At 46.5% G+C, this 14247-nt stretch overlaps 3 protein-coding genes across 4 annotated transcripts; 1 reads left to right on the forward strand and 2 right to left on the reverse strand.

The window, feature by feature from the left end:
* Positions 1-1181: 1181 nt before the first annotated feature.
* On the reverse strand, positions 1182-2900 carry LOC101782730 (trihelix transcription factor ASIL2). The gene has a single exon (XM_004952674.2). The coding sequence runs from the start codon at positions 2758-2760 to the stop codon at positions 1573-1575; it is 1188 nt and encodes a 395-aa protein (XP_004952731.1). The 5' UTR covers positions 2761-2900; the 3' UTR covers positions 1182-1572.
* Positions 2901-3022: 122 nt separating this feature from the next.
* LOC101782324 (probable nucleoside diphosphate kinase 5) lies at positions 3023-5527 on the forward strand. Of its 2 annotated transcripts, none has more exons than XM_012846201.2 (5): positions 3023-3209; positions 3690-3905; positions 4450-4557; positions 4806-4912; positions 4991-5527. In XM_012846201.2, the coding sequence occupies exons 1-5, from the start codon at positions 3130-3132 to the stop codon at positions 5014-5016; spliced, it is 537 nt and encodes a 178-aa protein (XP_012701655.1). In that variant the 5' UTR covers positions 3023-3129; the 3' UTR covers positions 5017-5527. The 2 variants fall into 2 exon arrangements, with proteins under 2 accessions (XP_012701655.1, XP_004952730.1); XM_004952673.3 differs by having other exon boundaries at positions 3026-3209; positions 3681-3905.
* A 5526-nt stretch (positions 5528-11053) lies between these two features.
* On the reverse strand, positions 11054-11831 carry LOC101781922. Its single transcript, XM_004952672.2, has one exon. The coding sequence runs from the start codon at positions 11708-11710 to the stop codon at positions 11387-11389; it is 324 nt and encodes a 107-aa protein (XP_004952729.1). The 5' UTR covers positions 11711-11831; the 3' UTR covers positions 11054-11386.
* Positions 11832-14247: the final 2416 nt, after the last annotated feature.

Consider the following 14247-nt stretch of genomic DNA (forward strand, 5'->3'; position numbering starts at 1 on the left):
GTACTAGTAGTCAGTTTCCAAGTTTTTGATCTTGTTTAGATGTCTGTAATCTGGTGCTGTGATTCGTGAGCCAAGATTTGTTTGGATCATGAATTTGTGCAACAACGTGTGTGCATACGGCAGAGTAGCTCTGGTGGGCTAGCAGGAATACTGGAATAGCTAGTTTGCCGGCAGAGTATAGTTGACGAAAAAATCGGTTGCCGACCTTCCCGTCCGGTCGAGGCGTCGAGCCCTGTCGGTGTCCTAATTCCTTGAGCACGGCTCACGGCCGGCGCCGTGGCCGACGCCGACCGTGCCGGCTGAGTGGCTGACGCGCCACTCGGCAATCATGGGCCGTGGTTCCCGAGCTTAACTTTTGTTTGACAACGGGCTGGGAGATTCTGGGCCCTGCTCTCAGCTGTGAATCTGTGAAGTGGCTCGGTTCTGCCAGCCATTGCCACGAATGGCATGGCAAATTTCGTTGAGAAGTCGCGCGCTTTGCTGAAGGAAATCGATGCCTGCAGCAGCTGCAGCTTACCGTGTACCAAGTAAGGTCACTTCTTCAGATGCAGTTGAGGAGATGGAAACTTTCCATTCAATATTACACTGGCTGGAAAGTGGCGGAAGTGGTGTTTCGATAGTAGTAGTGACCGTCACTGCATACAGTAGCTAGTGTTTCGTCATTCATTTTCATTTCGTCATGTGCACAATTGTTTCGTTTGTCATCAGCTGAAAGAAGTACACCCCAGTCTACCGTTACAGGAACCTCAGCTTAGGGTGCGTTTCACAGAGCTCTTAGAGCTGATTCTTTGCTAAATCAAGCAAGAGCTCTGCCAAACAGTTTTTCAGAGATAAGTGATTCTATGCTGATTCTACGAAGTGATTCTCTGAAATGAACTAAGAGATTGGGAGCTGGAAAAAAATAGTTTCTCCTGATCCTGTGAATTGATTCTCCATCCTAATTTTAAGAATTTATGTTAAAGAATCAAAGAGATCATTTTCAGCCACAAAATCATTTCTCTTAGAGAATCAACTCCCACAGAAAAATCAGAATTAGATGGAGCTCTACCAACAGACGCTTGGGTCCTGGATCTTACACCGAGGGCTACAGAAATCGCAGACAACGAGCTCAATAATGCACTCAATAATGCCTGATAACCTCCATCACATGATGGCAACAAAGCACAGCTCAAGCAAGTGAACACCGAACATATTCTCCACAGGACACCGATATACCCATTCCAAAGAATAAGCACAGTTACAGCTATTCTTGCAACGAAAATAAGCATGTTACATTTAATGACATGGTAATTTGTTAACGACAGATGAAAATCACGAGCACAACAGGCAGGTACTAGTTACACACTCACCCCCACACTATCAGGTACTTACCACAACTCAAATTGCTAATCCTTGCTTGTTGCTAACACCGCCACTACCACCTAGTTGAGCTCACTATCCCTTTCTTGGCTCCCGACCCAGATCAGCCTATCTGGGACTGGGAGCAAATTCTACCAGAGCAATGTAACATTTACTAACAATGCAAATTGTTGTTGAATTACCGTTGCTAGAGAGGAATAGAGAGGAGAGCCATTACTGGCTCTCTTCCTCTTCGTCTTCTGCATCCTCCTCGGCTTCCTTGTTGTCCGAGTCACTGCCATTGCCAGTGGCATTGTTCTGGTAATGTGGCTGCTGCGCAGCGTGCTGGTGGATACTACCTTTGATGCGGTACCGGACGCGATGATTGCTGCTGGTGGCGACCTCTGCGGCCATACCCGTTCTCCGCGTGCCGTTGCCATCGGCAGGGATGGGGACGGCCACAGGTGCGGCAGCGGCACTGGCGCCGCCGCCGGTGGCCTTGGTGAGCTCCATCTGCATCTTGAGGAAGAACTGCGCGCGCTGGTCCTCCAGCTCCCGCGCGGCGTCCAGGCGCTCCCGCTCCATCCGGAACTCCTGCTCCCTCTTGGCGTTCTCCACGCGCTCGTACACCTCCCCGAGCCGCCGGATCGCCTGCGCCAGGTCGCGCAGGCCCTGCGCGCGGCTGTCGCTGCTCTCCGCGCCGTTCGCGGCCGCGGCTGGGGTGTGCTCCTCCACGCGCTGCCTCTTCCCGTTCGGCAACGCGGACCGCGTCTCCGGCGGGAAGCCGTCGGAGGATTCGGACGACGCGGACGCCTGGGGCGGCGGCGACGGCATCCTCCGCTTGGACCCCGCCGAGGGCTGGAGCGGCGTCCGGGTGCGCTGCGGGAAGTTGATGCGCGGCGGCACCATGGGCGGGGCGCTCCGGGCGGCCGCGGCCGCCGAGGAGGAGGAAGAATTGGGCTTATGCACGGGGGCGAGCAGGTCGTCGAGGCGGTCGAAGTAGGGCCAGGAGGAGCCGCGCTTGGACTTCTCGATCTTGTACTTCTTCTTGAGCGTATCGATGCGGTTCTTGCACTGGACGTCGGACTTGGGCGGCTTGGAGTAGCCGTCGCGGGAGGAGACGACCTCGGCGACCTCCTGCCACTGCGGGTGGCGGAGGCTGCCCCGGCCCAGCGCCACGAAGCGCTCCCCCCAGGCGTCGATCAGCGTGGAGGTGGCGCCGTCGCTCCACGCGTCCTCCCGCCCGCCCCCGCCGCCGCCGCCGGAGGAGGGCGAGGGCTTGCGGAGCGGGATGGCGACGGCGACGTGGCCGGGCGGCGCGGCGGCCACCGTGACGGGGTCGGCGACGGGGAGCGGGGACGGGGAGCGCGACGGGGAGGGCGAGGGCGAGGGCGACGGGGAAGCCGCGCCGTCGTCGTCCATGGCCGGAGATCTGGCGGCCGGCGGCGGCGGGGGCAGGGAGGCCAGGGTTTGGGGATATTTCCGGGATGGGGGAACGCGGAATTGTTCCGATTATTTGCTCCGGTGTTGTGGCCGTCGCGTCCGGCGGCGATGGGAGCGAGTCGTCGCCTACTCGCCTGGACGGAGCAGGATGGCTGGCTGGCTGGTGCCTTCCTTGTTGGGCCGTAATGGACCGGGCCGGACGGAGATGTTGATACGGGCCTTCGTCACTTCGATCAACTCCGGGCTCGGCCCAGAACATCTCTGTGTCGGCTGAACCATCGAGCAAGGCTTCAGACCGAGGGAGCGCCACCGCCGGCTCCCTGCCTCCGCTCTTCCGCGCCGCCGCAGATGGCGGGGGGCACCTCGCCGGCAGCGCGCGCCCTCGTCAACCGCTGGCTGCCTCAACTCCTCCTCATCTTCATCTTTGGGTAAGCTTGCTTGTACCACTTCTCCTCTGCTGAGTGCTGAGCCTTTGGGTGGTTTAATATTGCTCCAAGCATCCAGTCGAGGCTGCAGAAAGTAGCTGCTCAACCTTTCCTTGCCCTAAAAATGTTAGATTTGATACAATAACATGCTTGCTTCGAGAGATCCGGGAAAGTTTCGGCCTAATCAAGCTGTGGCCAGCCTTAATTTGGACCCTTTGGTCATATCGATGCCAAACAATGCCTACATGTTCGTGAACCCAACTATGCATCGTGAGTCTTGGATTGAGGATAGAACCAATCCAGATCAATCGAAGTAGCCTTTATTTTACTGCTCTTTTGTCTGCGGATTTTAGTCTGTAGAAAGGAAGTGGATGTATAATGTTAAAAAAGCTTGTGTTTGTGTAGCTGAAACTCTGCTGCATCTTTGATGTATGCTTGCTACTGATGTGGGATTTTGGTTTATTATCAATTTAGGTGCTGCAGCTGTTGTGCTGTCGAGACTGAGAGAACCCTTGCGATGATCAAGCCGGATGGTTTGTCAGGCAACTACACGGAAAAGATCAAGGTGGCCATCTTGGATTATGGATTTCATATTGTCAAAGAGACCGAGGTCCAGCTTGATGATGAGAGGGCATCTCTCTTCTATGCGGAGCATTCTGGGAGAAGCTTCTTTGGCAGCCTAATCAAGTATATAACGAGGTATTAATGTTGTTTGAAGACTTGTGTCTTGTTTGTTTCTTGCATAATTCTTGATTATGCTGGCATGATGCAGCCTCCAGTCGTCTAGAACATCTACTCTATTGTTTGTGTCGTCTAATTTGTTCTTCATTCAGTGTGATGATATCACTTGAGGCAAAATACTAACTTCTACCACTACTCCTGACCCTAAACCCTGAGCTAAATAGGTCTTTAGTAGCCCTACTTTATTAAAAAAAATCAAGTAGCCATTTCTGAAAGATGAACACATTCAGCTGCTTGTTGTTCTATTTGGAAGCCCCATGGCCATGAGTACTTACGCAGTGAAGGTGCAGTCTTCAGGTTTTGAGCCTTTAACAGGGAAGTGGGATGTTTTAAACTTGTCCTTGATGGACTAGCAAGCACGTTACATCTGAATCAGCATGGACTTTTTTATTCACACATTGCAAATTTTGTTCAATTTACTTGCACATTTGCTTTTTGCCCTCTGATGCTAATATCAATGCTAACAGTTTGTAACATGATCTTTTGTGTTGGCAATCTTCAGTGGTCCAGTTCTTGCTATGGTTCTGGAAAGGCCTGATGCCATTGCACAATGGCGAGCTTTGATTGGGCCAACTGATGCAAGAAAGGCTAAAACTTCTCATCCAAACAGGTTCAACCCTACACTTCTTTCTTTCTTTCTTTTTCTAGTTGAAAACACTGCTCATATAACCTATATGGTCATTGATGGATATGGTAACAATTATTAGCAGTTGTTATCAAGGATGCACTTTTCCACTAATCAATACTCCATCTTTTATGAGAGTGATGCGCTTGGAAATTTTTCTGTCATTTTTTGTTGCATTACTATGTTCACTTTTTATTTTTTCCAGTCACCAACGGCATTCCTTTTCATTTCAGCATTAGAGCAATGTGTGGGTTGGATTCAGAGAAGAACTGCGTGCATGGTTCAGATTCACCGGAATCTGCAGCCAGAGAGATTTCATTTTTCTTTGGAGATGGTTTAGGTTGGTTTCTTTACTCCTTGTTTCATAAATCTGAATATCACACCATAAAATTTCTGACCTTGATGCTTGTCCCTGCAGAAACTGTGGAACATGATGAGCTTTAGACACTAACTAGTATCAGTCAAGGCAGTAAATTGAAACTTGATATGTCTCCTTTGAACTCTTAGTTGATAACAACTTGAGTCAGATGAGGCTACTCTGGACTCCACATTATAATTCTTGACTTGGTAGCTTCATATACTGAAGACTAGGATGGTTGAGGGTTACCAAGCTAAAACTTTTACTTAACCATTACTCTCCACAAGTAATTGTTGTGTTAAGATGAAACATATATTTGACTGTACTGGACACAAATAGATCTTAGAATTGATACTGGTTTACCAGAAACTGTCACAAATGGATTGCCCTATCAATCTGAGAGAATTCAACTTTAGATGCATAGGGTCCATGAAATTGGGAGAAGGGAATTGCCAATTTGTCGAACAGCAGACTCTTAAGGATCAGGAATTCGTTCTAATGTAATTATCCATAGTAGTATCTGTGTTTGCGTGCACGCACAACGTTGTAACTTGCAACATCCAAGAAGCTTAGTGAGTGCAGCCCGATAATTTTTTTTGTCGATTCTGTTTAATTTCTTGATGGAATTTTGCTGCACGATTTCGGCCGTTCAAGCAAGTGATCCTATGTGCAGCAGCGGTACTGATCCTATGTGACAGCCTGACAGGAGAACTAGTTAAAGTCACAAGTAATTTACAGTGCAAATAACCACTTCAACGCAAAAACAGGCAGACTAGCATTTGGAAACGTGCAATACTTGGATGCCTTGTTCATATCGTTTTTTATCCAGCAATGCTTGAAATTGTATTTGGAAACGTGCAAAATCGGGCTCAAAATTTGTCAAAAAGAAATGAATTTATCCAGTAATGCTTCAATTCAATTTCAGAGCAGCGAATGGAGTTTCCAGTGTTTCATATCGTTATTTATCCAAAAACTTGAATTGAACAAAAACTGAATTGAACTGAAAATTGAATTGAAACAAAAACTTTTATCACAAAATTTACCAAGCTCCAAAACAAGGCCACGTCCTCGCTACTTTCTTTGGGGACCCAAATCGAGCCCACATTCCCGCGCATCCGCCTGCCCAAGGCCATCCGAAGGTCGCCGCCCCGGCCCCTACTGACGCGCAAGGTGAGGTCAACCCCAGCCGCTGAAGCCCCGACACTCCCACACGCCTTGCAGGTGATTCCCTTCGACAGTACCATCGTGCAATGTGGTGGGTTCATTATTTTCGCAATCTGTGTGACGAATGCATATCCTCCCTGCTATATCAGTCAAGACACGATAGTTTGTTGGGTTTCAGTACTTGTAAAATTATAAACTGTAAATATGCTCTTCAAAATGGACACAACTGAAGGTTTAAAATATGATTTGACTTACTTGAAACTCTTGCTATCTCCATTCCTTTGTCAATTTATACTTTGGTATTCTGAATATGTGCCGGTAAAAGTCTTAATGTAGGATAGATTTTCCCTTGTGCACTTGGCTTACGGACGGAAACAGATTTTTAAATTAATTTGTTGGCAGAGGGAAACAATCCACTAAGCCAATTTTTAAATCGGGATGCCGAATTGATGACAACGTACTGACAAGCTCACCTGAGGAGCAATATTCGCCAATTGAAGTTACTCCTCCACCATGAGGCGAAACCAAAAAAGAACGAAGAATTTCTTGGATGCATTAGATGATTTGTGGGCAGAGAAGAAAGAGGCGGATGTGATTAAAGAGCTCAAGAAAGATGAGAGATTTAAACAATCATATGAACTAGAACAAAAGAGAGATGATTATATGAACTAGAACAAAAGAGGGTTGCAACTGAGTCGAAAATTCTTGAGATGAAGAGCAAAGAATTTGTTTTGAAGAGAATGTTTGATGAAGAGAGAATTATATCTATGGACAATTGGACATTAGTGTCATGTCTGGGCTACAGCAACAGTACTACAAGAGCCTGAAAAATGAGATCATCACTTTGACAAAGTAGATAACACTGACAGGATTAATATATCAGTGTCCATGGCTTGATTTTGGTATGGAATCGAGCAAGACTGCAAAAAGGATGAACTCTCTGCTCAAGTCGCGTGTTTCAGAGGCAGAAATAAGAAAGGCAAGTGCTTCTATCGTTACGCTTGTTCTTGAAAGATATAAATGTTCCCTATTATTGTTCTCTTCAATGTTTTTGCTAATCACTTGCTCTGTCCAGTTATTTCCCTCTTTCTAATGTTCCATGCTCTGTATGGTTCTCACTGGTTTATCTTCAGTATTTCACTTACTGGCTTAGTGGTTGATCTACAAGGATGTTAAAAGCTGTCGAATTATGATGCTACCATTGTGGTATACTTAGGATGCATATTAATTAGGTATAGCAATTTATTAGGAGCTGTTTGGATACTAGGGGCTAAAGTTTAACACTTGTCATATCGAATGTTCGAATGCTGAGGAAAAATATGAGCTAATTATAAAACTAATTGCAGTCTTGGTCTAATTCGCGAAACGAATCTATTAAGCCTAATCAATCCATCATTAGCAAATGGTTACTGTAGCACAACATTGTCAAATCATGGACTAATTAGGCGTAATAGATTTGTCTCGCGAATTAGCTTCCATCTGTGCAATTAATTTTATAATTAACCTATAATTAATACTTCTAATTAGTATCAAACATCCGATGTGACTGGGGTTAAAGTTTAGCCCTGGCAGCCAAACATGCCCTTAATCGTCCATTGATGGTTTGGAAAAAAGGAAATCACGGCATAGGAAGTTAGTTGATAGATTGGCAATCTGATAGAAATGACCTTTGACGCATTAATTGTGCTGGGTTGGTCTTATCTTCTCACTGTAGACCTGTGATGTTATCTATTACAATTCCTTTGAGCTAGCTGTACACTGGAAGGGCTATAGGCTGAGTTGATTTTTCTCAATTACTAATTCTTCTTTGCACCAAATAACATCTATCCTTGATAATAGGTTGTTTAATCATCTTTTTTTCTTAAGAAACAATGTTTTTAATCACCGTTCTGAAATGTGCTTCTTAATCTGTTACCCAAAGAGAAAATTCTACATTTATTAGCGCTTTGAGTGCCTGTATATGACCTTTTTTGTTAAGTTTACGACAAATGTAAGGATAGAAGATGTCCTTTCCTTGGTCCTCATTATCTATTCTATACAGTTAGTTATGTACCAGATGCAATGTTCATTGTGTACATTATTTCATATTATGCCATATGCCTGAGCTTGATGTTGCCCTTTTCCAACACTTGGATTTCGTGCTGAACATCTTATTCCTTAGTCCACATAGGCTGAGAAAGCAGAAAGGGATGCGAGAGAACTTAAGGGCTCAATGAGGAAAAGGAATGGAGTTCCTCAGACTTCGATTGGCGTCCCATTGACCGGTAGCTGTTCCGGCAGAAGCCGCAAGTTTTTATTTGGCGGCTTCAGGTACGTAGAACCAGAAAACTATTCCATAGCGCCATGTTCCAAAAGCGTCAATGACCCGATGAATTCTTCTGTAATAATTCGGTTATAGAAAGAATTAACGGATCGATTCCTGATTGCAGTCTCAGACCCATTTCTGAACATTTGACGATTCCATCATATATATGATCGTGTCACCTGCAGTACATCTGTACATGTTTGTGAACTTGACTAGTGTGTTGAGACTATATGATCATCACAACCCTGTCTGCACTGCTACTGTGCGGACTGGTGTTGTTGCACGGTCTGGGTACTGTCTATCTCCTGAGTCCTGATCAGTCCTGGCCTTAGTAAATAAAGAGGGAAGTTCCCATATGCCGAGGTACATGAGCTTGCTTTCGAGAGCGAGTTGTTGGCTGTGCGTCCAAGTGTCCCTTTCTGTTCCCTTCATTCTAAATTGTAAGTCGTTTTAATTTTTTAATTTATAGATATTATTATGCACCTAGGATATCTAGGTACATAATAATATCTAAATAACATCCATGAATCGTTCAAAAAAAAATAAAAATCTAGAAAAATTAAAACTACCTGCAATTTGGAACGGAAATGAAACGAATTGAATTGGATATAGACATATAGTGTGCTTGCCGCGAAATCACGCAAGCTGCTAGCTTATATTTCGTAGTAGTATGCTTTGGTGAAACGACGCTGTCACGTGGCATTCAGGCATTTATATGCGATGGCGCCTGCGGTACCAGAAAGACAGACAGGCCCGATAAAGCCAACTTGCTGCATGATTGGAGTCAAAACAGTATAGCTGCAGAGACCAAAGTCTTCGCGGGACAGGATTGCGATGCGATGTCAGAGTCGTTGCTCGTCCCTGCATGGCTGCATTGCATCCATGCAGACCAAGTTGGAATGCTCGTGGTCATGGGCACAAACCGGTGTACTACTCCTCGACAGGTCGCTACACGTTCCGTTGTACTGTACCCTACGTAGCCCGCACAAGTGTGCTATAGCCAACGCCTTGGACCAGGATGTGTGCAGGATTGATCGATAGCACTTGGAATCATCTCGTCAATCAATCATATAGGCGTGGGCAGCGGGCACGAGTTTCCACAGCCGCGGAGTGAACGGTGGCTTGCCATGGCAGTAACCATGCCTACATATCTGGTGCTTGAACCCCGTGCCGGTAGCATGTTCAGGCTTCAGGGGAATCCCCGTTTTTCCAGCTTATGCGTGCTGCTAACGACAGGATGGAAATGGCCAACGCATGGGCCGATTGAAGGAAGCCATGCCATGCATGATTTGTTTGCTGTGCTTGCATGAGTTAGAGGCAGCGTTTGTATTCGCGATATTCATTCCTTTAATTTTGTTCCCAAGGATTGGTTTGAGATATTTTAATGTAGGGTACACGATGTTCTTAAACCCCTTGGCGTTTTCAAGTCAGGAAAGGAAAATTCCCATACCGTCCGATATCGATTTCTTATTTACGATATATGTTGTTCTTAACCCTTTTTATATATTAGCAAAAAAAACATAAAGTTGTCATTTTCAATTAATTTCATAATTATTTTTTACTGCATTCGTTCATTTCACAAATGTGAGAAAATCCCAGCCTGTCAATTCCTATGTTGCAATATATTTTTTGTTGGGATAACCACGCAGTGGGAGCTAATAATCTCAGGATGTCAACTTATTCACGAAGGGCAACATATGCATCGCACATATTTGGAGGAAATTGTAGCATGAATAAATCAGCAATTGCAACCAGATGGAGCACCAATTGCCACTTGCAGCTGAGAAACACTATACCACAACCCTAATATAGCGTCGGACGTTAGTCTGTAAAACAAGAAAAATACCAATTAATTGTTGGTCGTTAAAAAATTCTATCAAATCATGGGTCGGTATATTAGTGTTGTAGGTCTGACCATATGTTCTAGTTTTACGTTGGAGCATTGACCGGCACTACGTAGTAGTTAGGTTTGAGGTGCGTAGTAGTTAGGTCTAAGGATTAGTCGGTATATACATGGACTGGATCACGCTATGACTAGCCTACCCGCGCACAAAATTCACACAGATGGCGGCCCACTAGCCCACTATCAAACCCTAGCCCAAAGTTCCCCTACCCCTCCGACGCCACATGCTATCTTTCCAACCTTATCTCTTCCCTCCCTACCACTCCCGTCTCTCTTCTTTCTCTGCCTCCTCTTCCACCGCGTCTCTGCAGGCAGGGGCGGCGGTGGCCAAACCTCGCGCCCACATCATAAGAGGATTTCCCAACATTTTTTTACCATTTCTGATCGTTTTCATCCCTTATCTCGCAGCATTGTAGGCGCTAGGCAAGGGTAATCATGTCTAGCCTGAGCTGGAGTAGATGAACAAGAGGGAGCAATGCCTTATTGATTTGTACTATTGTGATGCTAAATAAAAGTGATTGATGGATGTTTATTTGTTTTTGTTTTTTTCTTTTTGTTTCTTGTCGCTGCATCCCTTACTTTTGACGTCACGGCACCTTTCGTTTCGACGCATGTCAGTCGTTCAGGTACGGTCCATTTGGTTTTAATTACTAACGACAGACCTCTGGTTGTCTGCTTACTCGCACGTCACAAATTCACCGCTGATTTTCAGATCGAGATATAGGGCGAAACAATTTGATTTGATGCAGGAAACCTAGCAAACATTCAATTTGAATCAACCCACAGATTATATTTGTGGTGGACAGAATGGAAATTCGATGTGAAGAAATTATAAATTACTATATTTCTTTGCTTACAAAAGAAGAACAATAACAAGCAGGAAAAAGAAAAGTACTCTTCTGTGCATGCATCTGACCAGTGCCCCAGTCTCCGGTCTCTTCACCGGTTGTTGCACCAAAGCTTCACGTCTGTTGGTGTCTCCTAGTCACCTGCGTGCTGATGCTGCGCGCGACGCCAGCTAGGACCGATCGAGCTGCGCCGCCGCGGGCGCAGCCTGAAGCCCTTCTTTCCCGGCGGCGGCGACTCACCAGCACGGCCTGGTGCTGGCCACGAAGGGCGTGGCGAAGCACGGCTCCAGGCCGAGCCACGGAGGGCAGGTCGACGACGCCGCGCCGGGCGGCGCGGGCGGGCCCGTCAGCGCCGCCAGATAGATCGCGGCCAGCCTGCGGGCCGCGCTCCGGAGCCACCGCGCCGTCAGCCACCGCAGCCGGAGCCGCCGCAGGATTCCGCGCCCGCGCCCGCCGCCGAGGCGGACGACCGGGAGCCTCCGGCGCCGGCCCCGGTCGAGGCCCCGCCACCGCAACCGGCCGCGGGCCGGCTCGGCGTTGTTGCATGGCGCGCCCCCCATAATCCTCTTGCCGACCGGCCGCTATCTCCCCTGCGTCTCTTGCAGTCTACTAGCTTTCCTTCCTCCTCGTCTATCCCTTTTGTCTTTGGCCCGTCAGGGTGTGGCGTTGGGAGAGTGATATATGGAGGGGGCAGGTGGCTGGACCATTGAAACATCCAAACGCACTTATATCAGTGGCGCCACTCGAAACCTGCATGGCAATGCAACGTTCCCTTCCTACCATGGTAAAAGCACGACTAGCACCATGGTAACTTTGGCCCTGTTTGGTTGCTGCAGCAACTCGCCTCGCTTGAGCTTCGGCATCGCGGCACGGTTTGCTTGCTGCCGCACTTCTGGCGCGCAAAAAGAATGCAACATCTACTCAGTTAATTTGGTAGATATATAGTCATAAACTGTTAAAATTTTGGCACCAAACCATATGGTGAAATTTGGTAGATAAATAGTCACAATGAATAAAGTCAAAATGTTCTCTATTAAATTTAACAATGTTAGCGTCCTACTACGATAAATAGTCACAATTAAAGTCATATCATCTACCACTATTCATAATTATGAATAATGCCCAAAACCTTGGACAAGATGCCCCACAGCAACGAATAGCAGCGACTTATCACCTGCTAAATTTATCACTTACTAGACCAATTTATTTCGTTGTGGAAGTGTCCTAGAAGATAATTTGTTACCGAATCGTTTGACTTGTCGCGACTCTCTACTAGATGCCATACACTATTATGGATTTATGGAACACGTACTACTGTTAAATTTGCCCTGTGCTGGTAATAAACTTTTTTTGGGATACAGTTAAATCTATAAATGCAGAAAAGCTAAAAATAACTAATAATTTAGGACGGAGAGAGTAACACGGAGCTAGATAATAATTTGGCTTGCTCACCACGCTGGTAATAAATTAGTGTCCTAGACGATATTTTGTTACCGAGCACTTTTAGATTCATCAATTTTCTCTGCTAGATGCCCCACGCTGTTGCGGAACTCTATTGTTAAATTTACCAGTGCACAGCAGGACACTACCACTGTCACTTTAATTCGTGGTAGGTGGACTACTATATACCGGTAAAATATCATCTTGGAACACTGCTAAATTCACACAATACGACAAATAGCCACAATTTGATCAGGTTGTCTAACTGAGAATTATCAGGTACTAGGCGGTGCCCTGTGACGCTGTGAGCTAAACAGCATAGCGAAGGAAAATTTAGGTACACACTACGTACGCGCGTATCTGGCAGAACTGCTTTGGAAACCATGCGGTTACCTTACGCGTATGTACTTGCCTGCCCCCTGCCACTCCCGTCAGGAAGCATTTCCTTGGCGAGGAGCCTGACATCGACGCAGCACTACTGCTAGTACGCACCGAAACCTGCGTTTACCCTACTTGTCTCATTCTCTGTCAGTCTGTGACGACTTGAAAGTTTTTTTTTTTTTGAAACGAGACTTGAAAGTTTTCGAACGAACATATCGATCTGTGGCTTAACATTGACGCTGCAGTAGCAAAAAGGAGCACGTTTTGCTAAGGCACCCGCCTGCCCCCGAACACGGGCGATCGAGTCAACTGTACGTGCAGAAAGCAACCAAAACTTCCTTCACTTGAATGAATGCTTCGGTTACTAGCGGTAGTGGCTCTCGCGTCATGCGTCGTCTCCGCTTCCGTTCCCTCTGTCGACAAGTGTAAGGGACGACCACTTTGAGTTTATCAAGTCAAAAGCTATTTAGATTTTGATCAAATTTATATAAAAATAAAAATATTTAGAATAGTTTGATTTTGAAAAAAACTCTAACACCATGGTAATACTCGTGCTGGTGGCTCCTTGATTTTTGCTGGGCGCGCGTCTTTAGCAGTTGGATAATGGAGATACAGCGCAGCGGCCAGCGCGGGTGCAGCGCTAGCTGCTTGGAGTAGTTCCAGTGGCAAGTGACTGCGTTTTCAGTACTGCACACTACTGTGCAGGGCCGCACTAGAGCAGGAAGCAAAGAGTTGGTGCCTGGTGGGTTGGTGAAAGTCTGAAACATCGTCGTCTACCCAAAGGAGGAAGATTTACCGACTCCGAACAACAATGATTTGCTTACAAACGCACTAGTACAAACTAAAGTTCCCTTGGAAAAAGGAACAATATCTCCGCCACCCGTATCTCCTTTTTACCGCCGCCAAACTTGAAGAGGCTGTGAAGCATACCGGACGGAATAAAATGGGGTAGAAGAAAAAGAAAAAAAGAGAACACAAAGTGACAGAGGGCTTAAATTAAACCAGCCGTGCAGCCCAACAGCATGCAAAAGAGACGATCGACGCAATGGGACCAGGCATCATATCTCCTGGCTAGTCAACGGAAAGCAACGGCGGGATGGCCATACGAACGAGCTCGACGCCAAGACCCACCGGTAACCTAAGGTTTGTCGGGTCCTTGTTACGTACGCCCATGATATGCACAGCAGCTTTGTCCATGTGAGGACCAACGGTGGTCATCTTTGGATGACGAGTGATTAACAACGTTATGTTGTTTGATGCTGCTCTTGACTTGTGA

This window comes from Setaria italica, chromosome I (genome assembly GCF_000263155.2).
Source record: "Setaria italica strain Yugu1 chromosome I, Setaria_italica_v2.0, whole genome shotgun sequence".
In the NCBI taxonomy this organism is placed as follows: Eukaryota; Viridiplantae; Streptophyta; class Magnoliopsida; order Poales; family Poaceae; genus Setaria; species Setaria italica.

Coding starts and splice junctions, on each gene's coding strand:
- LOC101782730 (XM_004952674.2), bottom strand. CDS start 2,760: ATGGACGACGACGGCGCGGCTTCCCCGTCGCCCTCGCCCTCGCCCTCC.
- LOC101782324 (XM_004952673.3), top strand. CDS start 3,130: ATGGCGGGGGGCACCTCGCCGGCAGCGCGCGCCCTCGTCAACCGCTGG. Junction 3,210..3,680: donor CTCCTCATCTTCATCTTTGG/GTAAGCTTGCTT, acceptor TTATCAATTTAG/GTGCTGCAGCTGTTGTGCTG. Junction 4,558..4,805: donor AAAACTTCTCATCCAAACAG/GTTCAACCCTAC, acceptor TTTTCATTTCAG/CATTAGAGCAATGTGTGGGT.
- LOC101781922 (XM_004952672.2), bottom strand. CDS start 11,710: ATGGGGGGCGCGCCATGCAACAACGCCGAGCCGGCCCGCGGCCGGTTG.